The following is a 21,157-nucleotide window of genomic DNA, read 5'->3' on the forward strand; positions in this document are numbered from 1 at the left end:
TCACATCATTAGATTCCTTGTCTCCCCACGAGTTCATACATATCAAAAACACAATAATCGGAGTTCAATTGACCCCTCAAATCCTTAATTTAAACCCTCTTAAACTCAAGCCCTAAACCTCCATTTTTAGTCCTTTAATCGCTTAAATTTCAGTCCCAATCCATGAAATATTACCATAGAAGTGTGTTTTAGGTCCAAAATCCTTACCTTATCAAAGTTCTCTTGAAATCTCTCTTCAGAATCGCCCAAAAAACACTAAGTCCGAAGTTGAAATAAATAAACCCTTCAAACATCGCGAAGAAGAAACATATATACCTTCTGACCAGACATAACCGCATCTGCGGTCCAATAGCCGCTTCTGCGGTCATTTCTCCGCATCTACGGAATTTCACTTAAGGATCTACACCGCATTTGCGGTCCACTCGCCGCATCTACGGTGTCGCAGGTGCGGTCCCTTTTCCGCATTTGCGATACCAGGCCTCCCTCAGCCTTCCGCTTCTGCGATCTACGAGACCGCACCTGCGGTCCCCAAACCGCAGGTGCGAAAACACCAAAAGCAACAGAAAATCTGCAATCACTCAAGTTCCAAAACTTCCCGTTAGCCATCCGAAATCACCTCAAGGCCCTTGGGACCTCAACCAAAAGCACCGACATGACCCAATACCTTATTCGAACTTGTTCCAATTATCAAAACACCTCAAACAACATCAAATTACCCAAAACTCATCGAATTCAAGCCTAAGTTTTGAGAAATCTTCCGAAATACGTTTTTGATCCAAAACCCGACCAAACCACGTCCGAATGGCCTAAAATTTTGCACACACAATCCAAATGACATAACGAAGCTACTACAACTCTCGAAATTCCATCCCGACCCTTATATCAAAATCTCACCTATAAACCGGAAATCGCCAAAATATCAATTTTACCAATTCAAGCCTAATTCTACTCCGAACCTCCAAAACCAATTCCGATCATGCTCCTAAGCCATAAATAACCTCCCGAAGCTAACCAAACCGTCGGAACTCACATCCAAACTCTCTAACACATAAGTCAACATCCGGTTGATTTTTCTAACTTAAGCCTTCTTAAAAGAGACTAAGTGTCTCATTTCTTACCAAATCCACTTCGAATGCAAACTACTCAACTCGATCACTTAAAATACGGATAACGAAGCATAATGAAGCAGAAATGGGGAAAACGGAGAGGTAACTCATGAGACGACTGGCCGGGTCATCACATCCTCCCCAACTTAAACAAACGCTCGTCCTCGAACGAGTGAAGAAACATACCTGAAGCCTCGAATAGGTGAGGATATCTGCTCCGCATATCCCGCTCGGTCTCCCAGGTAGCCTCCTCCACGGGCCGACCTTTCCTCTGCACTTTCACTGAAACTATATCCTTTGACCTCAACTTCCGAACTTGACGACCCAAAATAGTTGCTGGCTCCACATCATAGGTCAAATCATCATCCAACTGAACCGTGCTAAAGTCTAAAACATGACACGGGTCCCCAATGTACTTCCGGAGCATAGAAACATGAAATACCAGATGCACGCTATACAAGCTGGGTGGCAAGGCAAGCTCATAATCCCCAATCCTCCGAAGCACCTCAAAAGGCCCAATGAACCGCGGACTTAACTTTCCTTTCTTCTCAAATCTCATGACACCCTTAATGGCGAAACCTTCAGCAAAACCTTCTCACCAACCATGTAGGACACACCTCGAACCTTCCGGTCCGCATAACTCTTCTGTCGTGATTGCGCTGTACGAAGCCTCTCCTGAATTACCTTCACCTTCTCTAAGGCATTCTGAACCAAATCTGTCCCCAATAGCCTAGCCTCGCCGGGCTCAAACCAACCAACTAGAGATCTACACCGCCTCCCATAAAGCCTCATATAGAGCCATCTGAATACTCGACTGGTAGCTGTTGTTGTAAGCAAACTCTGCAAGCGGTAGGAACTTATCCCATGAACCTCCGAAATCAATAACACAAGCACACAACATGTCCTCCAATATCTGAATAGTACGCTCGGACTGCCCGTCCGTCTGAGGATGAAAAACTATGCTCAACTCCACCTGAGTACCCAACTCTCGCTGAACAGACTTCCAAAACTAGGAAGTAAACTGAGTACCCCGATCTGAAATGATGGAAACTGGAACACCATGCAGCCGAACAATCTCTCGAATGTATAACTCTGCTAACCGCTCTGAAAAATAGGTAGTACACACAGGAATGAAGTGCGCGGACTTGGTCAGCCGATCCACAATCACCCAAATAGCATTGAACCTCTTCAAAGTCCATGGAAGTCCAACAACAAAGTCCATAGTGATCCTTTCCCACTTCCACTCAGGAATAACCATCTGCTGAAGCAAGCCACCTGGTCTCTGATGCTCATATTTCACCTGCTGACAATTGAGACACCGAGCTACAAATCCCACGATATCTTTCTTCATTCTCCTCCACCAATAGTGCTGCCTCAAATCATGATACATCTTTGCGGCACCCGGATAAATGGAATACCGCGAGCTATGGGCCTCGTCCAGAATCAACTCCTTAAGCCCATCCACATTGGGCACACAAATCCGGCCATGCATCCTCAACACCCTATCATCATCGATGGTCACATCTCTAGCATCATCATGTTGCACTCTATCCTTAAGGACAAACAAATGAGGATCATCATATTGGCGCTCTCTGATGCGATCATATAAGGAAGACCGAGAAACCACACATGCCAACACCCGACTAGGCACCGAGATATCCAACCTCACAAACCGATTGGCCAAGGCCTGAACATCAACTGCAATAGGTCTCTCCTCAACTGGAATATATGCCAAACTCCCCATACTCACTGCCTTTCAGCTCAAAGCATCGGCCACCACATTGGCCTTTCCCGGATGGTACAATATAATGATATCATAATCCTTAAGCAACTCCAACCATCTCCGTTGCCTCAAATTAAGATCCTTTTGCTTGAACAACTGCTGAAGACTGCGATGATTGGTGAATACCTCACAAGATACACCATACAAATAATGCCTCCAAATCTTCAATGCATGAACTATGGCAGCCAACTCCAAATCATGAACGGGTAGTTCTTCTCATGGGGCTTTAACTGACGAGAAGCATACGCAATAAATCTACCCTCCTGTATCAATACACAACCAACCACAACTCTCGAAGCATCATAATACACGGTATATGAACTTGAAGCTGATGGCAAAACCAATACTAGAGTTGTGGTCAAAGCTGTCTTGAGCTTCTAAAAGCTCTCCTCATACTCGTCTGACCATACAAATGAAACACCCTTCTGAGTCAACTTGGTCAAGGGCGATGCGATAGATGAGAATCCCTGAACAAACCGACGATAATAGCCTGCCAGCCCAAGAAAGCTACGAATCTCTGTGGCTGAGGACGGTCTGGGCCAACTCTGAACGGCCTCTATCTTTTTCGGATCAACCTGAATACCCTTGTTGGACACCACATGCTCCAAGAAAGCCACTGAACTGAGCCAAAACTCACACTTGGAGAATTTTGCATAAAGCTTCTCCTCCCGCAATCTCTGCAACACAACTCTCAAATGCTCCGCGTGCTCCTCCTGACTATGCGAGTACACCAGAATATCATCAATAAATACAATAACAAACGAATCTAGATAAGGCCGAAATACACTGTTCATCAAATGCATGAATGCTACTGGGGCATTGGTTAGCCCGAAAGACATCACAAGGAACTCATAATGACCATATCTAGTCCTGAAAGCAGTCTTAAGAATATCTGAATCCCTGATCTTCAACTGGTGATAACCCGAACAGAGATCAATCTTGGAGAACACTCTTGTTCCCTGAAGCTGATCAAATAAATCATTAATGCGAGACAAAGGATACTTGTTCTTAATTGTTACTTTGTTCAATTGCCTATAATCAATGCACATTCTCATGGTGCCATCCTTTATTCTTCACAAACAGAACGAGCGCACCCCAAGGTGACACACTTGGCCGAATGAACCCCTTATCTAGGAGTTCCTGAAGTTGTTTTTTCAATTCCTTCAACTCCGATGGTGCCATATGATATGGCAGAATAGAAATGGGACTGAGTGCCCGGTACCAGGTTAATACCAAAATCAATATCCCTGTCCAGTGGCATGCCCGGCAGGTCTGTAGGAAACACATCGGGAAAATCCCTCACAACTGGAAAGAATCAATACTGGGAGTCTCAGCTCCAACATCCCTCACAATCGCTAGATATGAAAGGCAACCCTTCCCAACCATACGTTGGGCCATCAAGAAAGAGTTCACTCTACTAGGAACATGATCAGTCACGCCACACCACTCGATCCGCGGTACACCCAACATAGCCAAAGTGACTGTCTTAGCATGACAGTCTAGAATAGCACGACACTGATATAACCAATGCATGCCCAAAATGACATTAAAATCCACCAAGCTCAATATCAATAGATCTACTCGGGTCTCCAACCCCCTAATAGTCACCACACATGACCAGTACACACGGTTTACAACAACAGTATCGCCCACCGAGGTAGATACATGAACAGGTAAAGCAAGAAACTCATAGGGCGTACCCAAATAACGAGCAAAATATGATGACACATAAGAAAATGTGGAATCTGGATCAAATAACACAGAGGCATCTCTGTGGCAAACTAAAACAATACCTGTAATGACAACGTCTGAAGTATGGCGTCTGGCCTACCTGGAAGTGCATAGAAATGGGCTTGACCGCCCCCAGATCGACCTCCCCCTCTGGGACGACCCCTGGCTGCCTGACCTCCACCCCTAGTTGGCTGGGCGGGTGGTGAAGTAACTAGAGAAGAAGTCGAGGGCTGACCCTTCTACTGGGACGAACTAGCAACACGACGAGGACACTACCTCCACAAATGCCCAAACTCTCCACCTCAAAACAACTCCCAGGTGCTGGAGAAGGGGACTAAAGGGAACCCCTCGCACCAAAGTGACTAGCTGATTCACTCGGCATAGAAGAACCCTGAGCTGACGGAGCATGGGATGAACTCTGAGCTGGATGGGCACTAAGTGATGACTGGCCCTGTTGAGTACCATGATAACCATGACCCGAAGATGCCCCATGATAACCTGGGCGAGCTGGCTGAGCAGACTTGAATGAACGGCCTCTACCATGCTGAAACTGGCCCCTCAAAGGAGCACCACTATAACTGCCCGATCATCGAGGCCTCTTGGTCTCCCTCTCCTCTCGATCCTGACGGCGAACCGTCTTAATCTCGTGAGCGATATCAACCACCTCCTCTAACGCAGCACCCAACACTCTCTCTATGGTCATAAGAATACAGAGGTGATAGTTAAGGCCATCAACAAATCTCCTGATCCTCTCACAATCTGTCGGAACCATACAAACGGCATGACGAGCCAACTCAGAAAACCTCGACTCATACTGTAACACAGTCATATCCCCCTATCGCAACCCCTCAAACAATTTATGCAGCTTCTCTCTGCGAGACTGCTGCACATACTTCTCCAGGAAGAGAACGGAGAACTCATGCCAAGTGAGGGGCGTTGCTTCCACAAGACTACGCCTCTCATATGCCTCCTACCAAGTGAAGGCAGCCCCAGAAAAATAAAAAGGTAGTAAATGCCACACCACTAGACTCAAGAATCCCTATTGTGCGGAGCATCCGCTGACACTTATCTAGAAAACCCTGGGCATCCTCGCCCTCAGCACCACTGAATGACGGAGGCTGGAGTCTACCAAACCTCTCAAGACGACGTTGCTCATCATCTGGCATAACTAGCACAACAAACGCTTGAGCTGGTGCAACCGGCTGGGCTGGAGGTGCCCCCGGTGTCTGAAGTTCCTGCACTACCTGCTCAGGGGTGCGAGCAGCGGGGGTCTGATTGCCTCCCCTGGCCTGTGAAGTAGCTACTGCTGTAGTGGCTGAAACTGCCTGAGTCAGGCCAGTGCAAACTAATAAGGTATGTGCCAAGGCCTCCTGAAGACCCGAAATCACAATGGGCACAACTGGTGCCTGAACTGGTGCTGCTAGAGCATCCATAACTTGAGCCTGATCCGGAGCTAGGGCAGCTGGTAGATCTACAGGTGCTGCCCTCGCTACTCTGTCTCTGCCACGACCACGACTGCATCCACGGCCTATGGTGGTCTCAGCTGGTGGCACTGGTTGTCGTCCATCTTATCCGATAGCTCGCGTCCTCACCATCTGTGAGAGAATGGAATATCAGAAGTTTAGTACTCGGACCAACAAGTTTGCACGACAAGAATTTCAAGAATATGAAGTTTTTCCTAAAGGTTCTGCAGCCTCTCGAGGATAAATACAGATGTCTCCGTACCGATCCGCGAGACTCTAGTACACCTGATCATGACTCGTGAGACCTATGTAACCTAGGCACTGATACCAACGTGTCCGACCCTAACCCCGAAACCCGATCGTGATGACGCCTCTCGTGAAGACAAGGCCAGTCAGACCAAAATAAAACACCTCATTTAAACAGTTAAATACCATAAATAGTTTTAAAACATGATATAATAACCATAATTTGCAGAAATAACGATAACAGTAGTAGAAATCATCCCGACACAACCCAAACCGGGGTGTCACAAGTCATAAGCAACTAATATATCCAGATACCAGTCTACTAGATACGAAATCCGATACAGAAGTTCAAGAACATGACAACAGTATGATAAGGGAGGCACGGGATTTGCGGACGCCAACAACTACCTCGTGGTCTCCGAAAATACTGCCTGGACTGGGAAGATCAACACTCAGGAGCGGGCTCTATGATGCCTGAATCTGCACATACTGTGCAGGGAGTAATGTGAGTACTTCGACCTAGTGAGTAATAAATATAATTAATGGCTGAAAGCAAGAAAACACCTAAAGGCACAAAGCAATTCTATATCAAGAAGTAAAATTACTTAAAGCAATAAATCCATGAAGAAGTCAAATGAAATTCCATTAAACCAAGTAAAACAGGTAATTTAGCAGGTAAATAACAAGTAGAAATCCGCCCATCGGGCACAGTAACAATCACTCAGAATAATATTAGCCCCTCGGGCTCACTCTTAGTATAATATTAGCCCCTCGGGCTCACTCTCAGCACAGTATCAGCCCCTCGGGCTCACTCTCAAATCATGATGGGTACCCACGCTCACTATGGGGGTGCAGACTCCGAAGGGGCCCCTTACGCCCCAAGCGCTATATCAAGCCACCTCGTGGCGTATAAAAATATTTCAGGCCCTCAGCCTCATATCACTCAGCATATCCTCACATATGGCCCTCGGCCTAACTCAGTCCAAAAATCATCACAAGCCCCTCGGGCATTAGTAAAACAGTGGTTCTCAGCCCAAAACATCATTTAGAAATATCATTTAAGTCTCAAAACTAAGTAAAAGTGGCTGAGTTATAAAACAGTAGGAAACAACAGGACTGGGTTCAAGTAATAATCAATACAGTGAGGAAATAGTGATAAAAATCCCCGGAGGGTTCAAATAGTTGGCACGAAGCCCAAATATGGCAATCAGCCCAAAACATGATGATAACAAAGAAGTTTCAGTCAAATACGCATTAAAATCATCAATCGGGACGGACCAAGTCACACTCCCCAATAGTAAACGATTCCACGCTCATCATCAATGCGTGTCGCACCTCAATATAGCATTATGATGTGCAATCCGGGGTTTCATACCCTCAGGACATCATTTACAATCATTACTCACCTCGAGCTGGCTACAACTCTAGCTCGCGACACCTTTTCCCCTCGAATCGGCCTCCACGCACGTCGAATCTATCCAAAATCACAACGAATACGTCATAATATGCTAAGAGAACAAAACCCAAATGAAAACATTCGAAAAATATCAAAAATCCCAAAGTTAGCAAAACCCGAGCACCGGGCCCACTTCTCGAAACTCAAAACTTTTCATATCATTAGATTCCTCGTCTCCCTACGAGTTCATACATATCAAAAACCCAAGAATCGGAGTTCAACTGACCCCTCAATTCCTTAATTTAAGGCCTCTTAAACGCAAGCCCTAAACCTCCATTTTTAGTCCTTTAATTTCTTAAATTTTAGTCCCAATCCATGAAATATTACCATAGAAATGTGTTTTAGGTCCAAAATCCTTGCCTTATCGAAGTTCTCTGGAAATCTCTCTTCACAATCGCCCAAAAACTCTAAGTCCGAAGTTGAAATGAATAAACCCTTCAAAAATCGCGAAAAAGAAACATATATACCTTCTGCCCAGACATAACCGCATCTGCGGTCCAATAGCCGCTTCTGCGGTCATTTCTCCGCATCTACGGAATTTTACTTACGGATCCACACCGCATCTGCGGTCCACTTGCCGCATCTGCGGCTTCGCAGGTGCGGTCCCTTTTCTGCATCTGCGATACCAGGCCTCCCTTAGCCTTCCGCTTCTGCGACCCAAACAACGTATCAGCGAGACCGCACCTGCGGTCCCCAAATCGCAAGTGCGAAAACACCAAAAGCAGCAGAAAATCTGCAATCACTCAAGTTCCAAAACTTCCCGTTAGCCATCCGAAATCACCCCAAGGCCCCCGGGACCTCAACCAAAAGCACCGACATGACCCAATACTTTATTCGAACTTGTTCCAATCATCAAAACACCTCAAACAACATCAAATTACCCAAAACTCATCGAATTCAAGCCTAATATTTGAGAAATCTTCCGAAATATATTTTCGATCAAAAACCCGACCAAACCACGTCTGAATGGCCTGAAATTTTGCACACACATCCCAAATAACATAACGAAGCTACTGCAACTCTCGAAATTCCATTCCGACCCTTATTTCAAAATGTCACCTATCAACCGGATATCGCCAAAATATGAATTTCGCCAATTCAAGCCTAATTCTACTCCGAACCTCCAAAACTAATTCCGACTCACGCTCCTAAGCCATAAATCACCTCCCGAAGCTAACCGAACCGTCGGAACTCACATCCGAACTCTCTAACACATAAGTCAATATCCGGTTGATTTTTCCAACTTAAGTCTTCTTAAAAGAGACTAAGTGTCTCATTTCTTACTAAATCCACTCTGAACGCAAACTACTCAACTCGATCATATAAAACACGGATAACAAAGCATAATGAAGCAGAAATGGGAAAAACAGAGCGGTAACTCATGAGACAACTGGCCGGGTCGTCACAATCTTTCCTCTATCTTTTAGTTTAGCAAATTCAGAAAACAATGAGGCATACATTTGGTTATTCAGGGAAATGAGAAAAGCAATTCAAGTCCGTCATGAACTGGTTTTCTTGTCAGATAGAAACCAATTGATCGAAAATGGGATTAGAAAAGTTTATCCTGAAGCTCACCATGGTATCTGCCTCTATCACTTTGAGAAAAATTTAAAGCAAAGACATGCAAAAGCCATGATAATAAATCTTTTTCAAAGTGCTGCAAGGTCATACAAACGTGAAGATTTTAATCAGTTAATGTCCCAACTCAAAAGTGTTGACAAGAAAACATAAAATTACATAATGGAAGAGCCTCCAGAGAGATGGGCTCGATCATGGTTCCCACAGCGATGTTATGATATGCTAATAACAAACATGGTAGAATCAATAAATTCCGTTTTACTAAAAGGGAGAGATATGGCTATTTTAAGAATGTTAGATTTCATCCAAGAAAAGTTGGGAGAGTGGTTTTACGAATGGAGAAAAAAGGCAAATGAAACTTTTCATAGAGTATCAATATGGGCAGAAGAAGAGATGACTAAGTAGATGGACTTGACTTGCAAAATGTTTGTGAGTATATTTATTAACTTCAGCTTTTTATATCTGTTGTAGTGATTTACTGCTTACATTTTAAAAACTTTATACTTTTTCTTTTTGAAGCAACAATACAATAATGTAGTTTATCTTAATTTTTTATTCCTTGTTAGGTGTTCAACCTTGATTCAATGTTGTTTAGAATAAATAGTGAAGGAATCGAATTCATTGTGGACTTAAAGAAGAGAACGTGTGACTGCTTGGAATTCCAACTTGATGAATTGCCTTGTCCACATGCAATTGCTGCTATTAATAAGAGATATTTGCAGAAATTTGATTACTGTTCAAATTGGTATTCAAAGGAAACATGGTTGAAAATATATGAAGAACATGTGAATACCGTGGGAGATCAAAAATCATGTGATATACCACAAAATGTAGAATCTGAGATCACAAAACCTCCCGATGTAGAGATTTTACAAGGAAGAAGACAAAAGAAGAGGCATATCCCTGCGACTAAATCAGTACAATTGAAGTCTACCAAATACAGTTGATGTAAACAAGTTGGGCATAACAGAACACACTGAAAAATACTCCAACCTTCAATAATCCTTGGTCTGAATTTAGACTTTCATTATTGTATGACATATTTGAAATGTGATTTTTTTCATAGGAATAAAAAAATAAGCTCTTGGACTATTTTATATACTGCTAAAGTACAAATCACTCATTTTTGTTGTGCAGACTTACAGGTTTGGTTGCATTTTGAAAAAGTACGCAATGACTTCAGCGAGAAAAAACTTCAGGTTACAGTATGTGAAATACATATCCTTAACAAACACACACACGCATACGCGTACAACATACAAAAGAAATGCATGTACAAACAAAAGCTTCAGCATCTCAAGGCTGAAGTTATAGAAAATGAACTTAATAACTTCAGCATATTCTCTAATGAATATGCTGAAGTAAACAAAAAAGCACATCATAAAAATATAAAAAAGGATTACAAAAACTAAACATAAATATCAACTAATTGTATTAACTCAGAACTGACTAGAAGTACAAATCAAATACCAACAATAACAAGGATAATGCAACAGAAAGCTAATAAGAAAGATGATGAGAATTACATTGATACAGAAAGAGATGAGGACAACACACAAAGTACAAACAAAAACTTCAGCGCCTCTGAGCTGAAGTTGTAGAAAATGAACTTAATAATTTCAGCATATTCTCTAATAATTTGCTGAAGTAAACAAAAAGCACAGCATTAAAACATAAAAAAAGTATTACAAACACTAAGCATCATCATAACAGTACTCCTCAATTTCTCCAAATATCTCATCATCATCAGTATCGGAGATAACTATAGGGTACTTAGGCAAAAGACCATAGAGTCCAACGAGATCATTCTTCAACTTGTTGAATTCAACACGCAGTTGACTTTGTTCAACGATTACTCTGTCCATAAGAAAAAGAAGAGTCTTCAGGTTGTTTTGCAACTTGGAATAGTCGTCCCCGATAGGAAACTTAAAACAATCAAACTGCTGCACAACCTTGTCAAACGAGGTTGAATAATATCCACAACTATGTTCCAGGTTAAGCCTATTCTGGAATGATTCATTGGCAAAAAATTGTGGTCTGATTCTCTCCCAATCAGCCATTATTTGATCCCACAAAAGCATAAGATTAGACATCGGTTTGTTATTGTACCACTCACTCTTCAAACTTTCCCACTTCTGCATAATTTCATCCATATTAGGCTTCCTACTTCCGCTTGCACCAGGCATTCTTTCTTTAACAAAAGTTAAAAGACTAAGGATGAATATAAATTTAAAGAAATATGATGGAAGTCTATGAATGACTATGAAATTTTCAAGTGAAGAGATTGTTAATATAGACAAAGAGTGCACCTAATCAATTTAATATCTATACATGTAAAAGTAAATTTTCAGGTGTTTTTACTGTTTTACATTCAGAGGAATTGAATGAAACAAGATAAGTAGGTGGAAAACAAGTAGGTGGTAAATGAAAAAAGAAATGTAACTTCAGCCCTAATCAGCCCACAGTTTTTCTATAGTAAAAAAAATAACTTCAGCCTGAAATTTTTTCACATAATCAATGTAAGTGCAAAAGTAACTTTTCGGGTCATTTACTATATGGTCAAACAAATTTAAATGAAAGATGAAGTAGGTGATAAAAGACAAAAAGTAGCTAGTAAATGCAAAAAAGATAAGTATCAAGTTAAAAAAATACCAAAACATGCTGAAGTTTTTGTCATAAGCTTTTTCAAAAACTTCAGCAGAAACTACTGAAGTTATTTAGTTCATTTCTAAGCACTTCAGCACATAATAAGCTGAAATTTTTTGTCGTGGATTCAATAGTTTTGTCGTAAAGCTTTTTCAAAAACTTCCGCCCAATGTGCTGAAGTTATTTAGTTCATTTCTAAAAACTTCAGTACTTGATAAGCTGAAGTTTTTGTCATGGATTCGATAGTTTTTGTCGTAAAGTTTTTTCAAAAAATTTCAGCAGTTTCTGTTGAAGTTATTTAGTGGATTTCTAAAAACTTCAGCACTTTATGAGCTACAGTTTTTGTCCTACAGTCGACACTTTTGTTATGACTTTTAACCAAAACTTCAGCTTAAAAAGAAGAAGTTATTTACTTCATACTGAAGTTTAGAATGCTGAATTTCAACAAAAATATACTTAAAATTCATGAAAAAAGACACAAACATATTTGATTCAATCCAAGTCAACTAAAAAACTAATTAATGCGAATAGAACAAAAATTTAAAAGACATCACATAATTCACACAAAATAAAGTATATTCACAAAATTCATTTTTGTTTTCACTTACATCCTTGAAAAAAGAAAAAATTAGTTTTTTGTTTACAAGTTATTCTCTATTCAAAAAATTCATAGAGTGTCTTCATATTCTCCATAGTCATGTCCTAGTTGCTCTTCTGGGGTTTCTTAACTGCTATCTTATTACCACTTTCTATGAGTCCAAAGATTTGCAGCCAATTCTCTGTTGAATACCAATGCATGCCTTTGGTTATAGAACTCTAAAATTCGCTTGCAACTGAACTTTACTACTATAAATTTTTTAGCAACTCCCGTCTTCTTTCATAACAACTTTACTACTATGATTTCATGCTTACAGATGAGACCTAGACACTAGCAAATTTCAGTGTCAAACTTAAGAGATATGTCCATGCTAAAGAGCTCCTGGCATAATAACTTTGCACCATATACACATTAACCTTCACTATGTCTTCAACTGATTCACAGAAGCGGCAATACGGGCCCCTTACTTTACCAACTTGTACGGACCTCTGAATTACATTTTCCACATTCTTGCATTTCCCACATATGTGCATCTGGGAGGAGTTGCTAAGTGTGAAAAGGCGTTCATGCAAATTCGCTGCAGCATCATGAGCTATAAGACAGTCACGCTCTATTTCACCAAATTTAATTCCACCGAAGCATTTTCTGTCAGCCACAGGTTAGTGATGTTTACTACTATGATTTTTTTAGGAACTCCCGTCTTCTTTCATAAGAAAAAAACAAGAAAATATTGGCAAAGACATGCTTACTGGTGTGCAGTTGGGAATTCGTAGGAAGCAAAGATAATGAAGAAGAAGTCCAAAATACTTCATATGTGATGGAGAGTGGCCACATCAAAAACTCGAGCTCCAGGAAATTTGCTCTTTTTACTAAAAGTTGGATTTATCAACTAGTACAAAGAGAAAATTGTCCTGGAGCTCGAGTTTTTGATCTGGATACTCTCCTTCACATATGAAGTATTTTGACTTTTCCTTCATTATTTTTGATTCCCATGAACTCCCTGCTACACCCAATAAGCATGTCTTTGCCAATATTTTCTTATTTTTCTTTGAATATAAATTTAAAGAAATATGATAGAAGTCTATGGATGACTATGAAATTTTCAGGTGAAGAGATTGTTAATATAGCCAAAGAGTGCGCCTAATCAATTTAATATCTATAAATGTAAAAGATATCAATTTAATATCTATAAATGCTAAAGAGATTGTTAACTATTTTATGTTCAGAGAAATTGAATGTAACAAGATAAGTAGGTGGTAAAACAAATAAGTGGTAAATACTAGTAGTTGGTAAATGCAATAAAAATAGTAAAAAATAAGGCCATAGTTTTTCTATAGTAAAAAAATAACTTCATTTACTACATGGTCAGAGAAATTTAAATGAAAGATGAAGTAAGTGATATGTGATAAATGACAAAAAGTAGCGAGTAAATGCAAAAAAGATAAGTATCAAGTTAAAAAAAATACCAAAACATATTGAAGTTTTTGTCGTAAAGCTTTTTCAAAAAACTTCAGTAGAAATTGCTGAAGTTATTTAGTGGATTTCTAAAAACTTCAGCACTTGATAAGCTGAACTTTTTGTCCTGGACTCAATAGTTTTTGTCGTAAAGCTTTTTCAAAAAACTTCAGCAGTTTCTACTGAAGTTATTTAGTGGATTTCTAAAACTTCAGCACTTGATAAGGTAAAGTTTTTGTCCTACAGTTGACACTTTTGTTATGACTTTTAACCAAAACATCAGCTTAAAAAGCAGAAGTCATTTACTTTATGCTGAAGTTTTTTCAACAAAAATTTACTTAAAATTCATGATAAAAGACACAAAACATATCTGATTGAACACAAGTCAACTAAAAAACTAATTAATGTATATTAACAAAATCCAAATGTTGTGCAGCCAATTCTCTAATCAAAAAATTCACACAGAGTCTCTTCAAAATCTCCATAATCATGTCCTAGTCGCTCTTCTGGATTTTCATAACCGCTATCTTGTTTCCACTTTCCATGAGCCCAAAGATTAGCAGCCAATTCTCTTCTAAATGTCAATGCCTGACTTTGATCGAACTTGAAGACACTTTCTTTCTTCAACCGCATATCAATGAACTTAAGAGCAAATACACCACAATCAACACTACAAAAAGAACATGGAAAAGAAATTGAAGAATAGTTAACACAAGGGCAAAAAATAATAAATATAAGATGCATGGTAAAACATATGCGAAACACGTACTTGTTACCATGCAGCTGTGTGTTCATCCATTTAATTTGAAATTTTCCACAGGACCTTTCCCATAACTTTTATTGTTTGTACCAAAGTCCAAGCATTTGAGACAATGTGGGATCAACCGGGCATAATTTCTGACATGTTCAAGCACACGCTCATATGTTACATCGCCCTTGGAATCATACACATATATAGTTTTATCTTTAAAGTCCATAATTCCAAAAAATTAGTGCGTAGATTTCTGGCCCGACAGTGGCTTAAGTCGAAATGGAAAGAATACTTTTTCAGCAGATGCCCATGTGATACCACAGGAAAGGTCAAGGCCTTTTACGTAGTTGGCCACCTTTTCATTCGTTGATTCTTGAAAAAATCAACTAAAGTCGGTAAGTGCCTCAATAACTGCTTCTTCTTCTTCTTCTTCTTCTTCTTCATAATCCTCATTTCCCTGTTTTTTGGATGTCCTCTTTCTCTTTGATTTTCTCTTTTTTTTATCCTCCATTCTCTTTTCCTTCCTTTTTCTAATTTTCTCCTTCTGTTCTTCTGAAGGATGAATACTAGCCAACTTGGTCGTATACTGCTCAAACTCTAAATCGGTTACTGCACATCTTGATTTTGAATAACTTGGAAGGTGATAACAATATTTTTTGCTCAAGAAATATATGCCCACTTCCATATGCTGCAAATGAACAACAACAAATGAAAACATGTCAAATAAAAAATTTAGCATGCATAAGCATGAAGTTTAGAGAAAACACATTACAAAACTACAAACAACATGACAAAAACTTAAGTATATTCAGTTTGAAGTGTTAGGAAATAATCTAAAAAACTTAGCATGTTTGATTTAAAAGTTTACAAAAAACTACAGAATGCATGTCAAAAACTTCAGCAAGGTTATGCTGAAGTTGTAGCAAATAAGCTAAAAAACTTCAACAGTTTACTATGAATAAAGCTGAAGTTTGCCAAATTATAGTACAAAGCTGATGTTTTGGGAAATACAGTTGAAAACCAATTCAAAAAACAAACTTAATTCATCCGAAAGATCAGAGGTAGGATCCACAAGCTTGGTAAAGAATGATTTTGGAATATCAATTCCAGCTAATCTGAATGGATTGGAATTATATTCACCGGCATCCGTCTCCAACCACTCTATAAATCGTTACATCAATCCACTGTCTTGATTAACATAATGAAAGGGACACCCTCGTGTAGTCTTTCCTACTTTCCAATCTTGCCCCCTTCGCTTTAGTTTAAAAATGATGTAAGGAGATCTCAACCAAATACTCTCCGCACGAATCCTTTTTCCTTTTTTATCTGGTTTTCTTTTTGCTTGCTCTTCCTGCTGTTCCGTCACAGCTAACTGTTGTTGTTCAGCAGTAGGTGGGAAAACCACAGCCATCGTGGCAGATACTTGACAAATTCCCCGCTATTCACGATGTTCTTGTCTCTCTTCACCAACAACAGCAGCAGAATTACCTTCTGAACCAGTCTCTTATGTACAAACCAATGAAAATGAACATAAATTGAAGTTGGGGATATCACTGGTGTCACACATAGGAGAACTGGAAATCTTTCTTCTCTTAGGATTTGGAAGAAGTTGCGATGCATCAGATGAGATCTGCAAAAGCAAGAAAAATATAAACATAAATACAACTGATACAAAACATATTAGGCAAAAAAATAACTTGTAATCGAATTGTAGAAAATAACTACCTGGTCTAAGTGTTGAGACACAGATGGTGTTTGCATTTCAACATATCCACTTCCTTTACCTTCAGATACACCTATATCTTCATGCAAAAAAAAACTAAATAATACTGACTAAATTTTATAAAATAATACAAACACACTTCACACCTGTCTGTGAGCCAACATGTGTGAATAGATGTATTTTTCCTTTTTGATATAGCTGAACAAGCTCACCAAATTCTTTTTGAGCTGCATTGAGTCTTTCTGAATAATCATTCAAAAACATAAAAAAGAAAATAAAGTATGTAAAATTTCAAACTGTAAAAAATATACTTAGATCAAATGTAATAAATTTATGATCTATAGAATACCTTGACGTTTGTCTTCCGCTGTGGTTTCCCCAGGCTGCATGCCTTTGTCGATATCAGCAGTTCCGGCTTCATTCAATTGTGCACCAATGTCGAGTAGCATTGGAGTATTCTCTGGAAGGATATTTCTCAACTCTATCTTCATTCAATTCAGCATCATCAGAGAGTTTTTGAGTTGTGTCAATTGAAGCACAACTAGTTTCAACTTCCACTGCATATTCATAAAGAGGGGGAATAGATCAATGACCTATATATATAATATAGAAAAAATTTATACCTGTAGTGAAAATATATATAATTTATACCTATAGTGAAAATTTCCTGTGTATCTTCACCTACAAGTTCCTTGCAAATAGCTAGTGTTTCTGCATACCGATTGTCTTTTCCAATAATGCTAGACACGCCACTCGATGTCAGTTCTAAAGTACCTACAGGTGCTTGATCTCCATCACCAAACAAATTGCTTTTTGCAATATCACTTCCCAAAGCACAACTCGGTGCATGTTTTTCAGTATCAACAACTTGATTATCTACACCTTTCTCAGTTGTTAACTCTTCATCATTTCCATCTTTACTCAGTCTATAAACACTAGATTGTTCCTCTCCAACTTGTTATTGAACATGTTCATCGCCTTCAACAGCCGCTTCCTCACGTGTAGCATTATCATCTGCGACTTTATGTGATGCATCATGAGTAACATGTTCTTCAGTATCAACAACTTAATTATCTGCACCTTGCTTGCTTCTAACATTCTCAATTGATAACTGTTCATCATTTTCATCTCTGCTCAGTCTATCAACACTGGAAAGTTCCTCTTCAACTTGTTCTTGAACATGTTGATCGCCTTCAAAAGTCGTTTCCTCACGTGTAGCATTTACATCTGCGACTTTATGTGATGCATCATCAACAACATTAATATCCTATAGATGTTCGTAACAGTCGTTCATCCTATCATATTGTCGATGGTTACTCAAATCAAAATTGCCATCATCCATTCCATTTGATTTGTCGACAATCTTAAACAACTGTTCAAACTTCTCATCGAAATATTCCTAGAAAAAAATTACTAACAATGATTAATCTGAATAACATTAGCAGAAATAAAAAGACTTCTCTATAAATTAGCTTACCTTCACTTTTTCAAAAACCGCATCCATAATAGCAGATTACTCATCCTGTTTAAACTTATCGAAAACTTCTTTCACGGTCGTGCTTCTTACTTTTTCTACATGCCTTTGAACCTCCATCGTTACCCTCTAGTGTAGAGACACACAACAAAAATTCAGATATAAAAGAATGCTGAAGTTCAGCAAATACAGAACACAACTTCAGCCATTATGATGCTGAAGTTCATCATAAATAGAAAAAAACTTCAGCTCAAAAACATGTTGTAGTTTTACAAAAACACAACCAAAAAACTTTAGATCAAAACTTACAGAACATATTGTGTCGAGTAATTCATTCTCATCAAACTCCATTGTAGAACGGTTAGAACGACTCTGGGTACGAGATGATTCTCCAATAACAGGAGTTCGATTCGTTTCTTTTGATCGACTCCGACTACGTGGTGATTCACCAATAACAGGAGTTCAATTCGCTTCTTTTGATCGACTCAGACTACGTGGTGATTCACCAGTTGAATGATCGCATTAAGTACCTTTGAACGAATCCGACTGCATGGTAATTGTCCTATTAAAGGCATTGAATTCAATTCATCTTCTGTAGGAATTATATATAATAACCTAAAGTTGTGATATCTCTGTTTAAAACAAAAAAGTATATTATGAGGGGAAAAAACTAATATGTTAACATATTAACACAAAGAAAAAATATTAACTTACATCATCACTACTGAAAAAATCAAAAAGTTCGTTATATTTAGGCTCTCCCACACATACATAACGTAACATCCTGGGAACCTGAGGGGTATCAAGGTACTCATCCTCTCTTATATAGTTCTCCCGAATATCTGGGAAGCGCTCATAGAACCAAGCACATAACGAATATGGAAATCTACCAACTTTATACTCAGTTGAATGAAATGTGTTCTACTTGTCCAATGCATGTTTCAGTGAGTAAATAAGCTTCTCATAACACACATTACCCCAAGGATATTCAACACAAACCTTATCATCTTCAACAACAGCTGCATACTCCTCCAGCACAGATGATTAAACCTTTTTCCCCAACAAAATAAATGCCACAACAAGAATTTCCATAAGCTTCACAACATCATCATCACTCTCGCATACGTGACTATTATTCACAACATTCTTTGAAATTTCATTCCGAGTCATAAAATCTCGAATACCCTTCAAGGTTATACCCTTGGACTTACCAAAATAGCGCTTCAGAATATTGCTCTCTCGATTAATTAGGTTTTCAACATTATGTGTTGTGATCCGCAAATCGCACATAATGTGAAAGTCTTCAAGGGTGAAGGAAACATCATGGCCAAAAATCTTGAAACTAATGGAGTCTCGATCAATGGTGAATATTTGAGAAAGACACAAATAATGAACCAACTTCATGCTGCATTTCAAATTCTCCATAGCCATAATATATCGAAATGTACCATTATTAAGCTTATCCCGTTGTGTAGGAGTCAAGAAACTTGTAATTAAACTCTTCAAATCGTGGTTCCCCTTCCAGTAACCCTTACAGTTAAACCAATCTCGAAACTCAAAATATCTTTGCCTTGGTCTTGTAGGTGGAGCAGCATGGACATAAGGACCTAGGGGTATTATAGGTTGTTTAGGTGCTTTAGATGCATTAGCTGCTTTACGTGCTTTAGCTACATTAGGATCTTTAGGTACTTTAGGTGCCATCTATTCAAAAAAAAGTAAAACATACAAAAAATAACATCAGGACATTATCAAAGAATCAGTTAAAACTTCAACTCTAAGAAGGCTAAAGTTCGCCAGTTACAAACAAAAACTTCAGCTCTAGAGCTGAAGTTCGCCAGTTACAAAACAAAAACTTCAGCTCTAGAGCTGAAGTTTGCCAATTACAAAACAAAATCTTCAGCTCTAGAGCTGAAGTTCACCAGTTACAAAAAAAAAAGGCACGACCCGGATTTTCCACCTTCGGGAGTCGTGATGGCGCCTACTAGTGAAAGTTAGGCAAGCCAACCATTTGAACAATTTACCTTTTTCCCCATTTTAAATTTCTTTAACAAGTGTGAATCAACAGTTATAAACAGCAGAAATTTAAAGCAAACGGAAGAAAACGATAAAACATTTGAATAAATATCCAATACAACATCTTAAGTAAAATCTACCCAGAATTGGTGTCACGCTTCACAGACAGTTTAGAATTTACTACAAACAAGGTCTGAAAGATAGCTAATGCACTGTTTCAGAAATAGTATATGAAACAGGATGAAGGAATAGAGGGAGACACCAGGGCCTGAGGACGCCTGCAGGACTACATCGGAATCTCCAACTAGACTGAAGGCAGCCACCCAAGCTAAGGTCTGAATGCTGCTACTCCGGGATCTGCACGTAGTGTAGAGTGTAGGATCTGCCCATGTGCTGATAAGTGCCTAGCCTAACCTCGGCGAAGTAGTGACGAGGCTAGGACCAGACTACCAAATAAACATGTGCAGTTAAATCATATACATCAGAAAAGAAGAACAGTAATGTACAGTTAAGTATGGGAGGGGGTAACATGCTGCCGGGACATCGACTAATAATGGAAGAACAACAAATAAATACGAGGATCACCGCAGTTCAATTGAAAATATCAAGGGGGAATCATGATGCGGGGTACAACAAGTGTCAACAGGAAACCATCAATTAAAGGTAGAGAAACTGTAACTCAGTTATCAATAAAAATCAGGAAATCAAAGACAAGTGCACGGCATCACCCTTCGTGCTTTAACACTCTCTCACCAAAACAATACACGGCATCATACTTCGTGCTTTAACACTCTCTCACCAAAACAATACACGGTATCATCCTTCGTGCTTTAACACTCTCTCACCAAAATAATACACGACATCACCCTTCGTGTTTTACACTCTTCCTCACCCATGCAACAATCACAGAGCAAATAGGGTAAAGGAATCTATAACATCAAAATAAAATCAAGTAAAAACAGAAAATCAGTCAATAAACGTAAAGGACAACATAACTCAATTATTAGAAGGAATCACGAAAATCAAGGACAAGTGCACGGCATCACCCTTCGTGCTTTTACACTCGTCCTCACCATAAGAACCAATATAATTTGCACGGCATTACCCGTCGTACTTTTACTCTCGTCCTCACTA

General features: G+C 39.3%; 2 protein-coding genes across 2 annotated transcripts; one reads left to right on the forward strand and one right to left on the reverse strand.

Annotated features, from left to right (window-relative positions):
• The first annotated feature begins 9,525 nt into the window (after positions 1-9,525).
• On the forward strand, positions 9,526-10,310 carry LOC138887913 (uncharacterized). Its single transcript, XM_070169705.1, has 2 exons — positions 9,526-9,711; positions 9,930-10,310. The coding sequence occupies exons 1-2, from the start codon at positions 9,526-9,528 to the stop codon at positions 10,308-10,310; spliced, it is 567 nt and encodes a 188-aa protein (XP_070025806.1).
• A 4,885-nt stretch (positions 10,311-15,195) lies between these two features.
• LOC138887914 (FK506-binding protein 3-like) lies at positions 15,196-16,224 on the reverse strand. The gene is made up of 3 exons (XM_070169706.1): positions 16,110-16,224; positions 15,835-15,974; positions 15,196-15,501 (listed from the first exon to the last, which is right to left on the reverse strand). The coding sequence occupies exons 1-3, from the start codon at positions 16,222-16,224 to the stop codon at positions 15,196-15,198; spliced, it is 561 nt and encodes a 186-aa protein (XP_070025807.1).
• Between the last annotated feature and the right edge of the window lie 4,933 nt (positions 16,225-21,157).

The sequence above is a fragment of the Nicotiana sylvestris genome, chromosome 3 (genome assembly GCF_000393655.2).
Source record: "Nicotiana sylvestris chromosome 3, ASM39365v2, whole genome shotgun sequence".
Classification (NCBI taxonomy): Eukaryota; Viridiplantae; Streptophyta; class Magnoliopsida; order Solanales; family Solanaceae; genus Nicotiana; species Nicotiana sylvestris.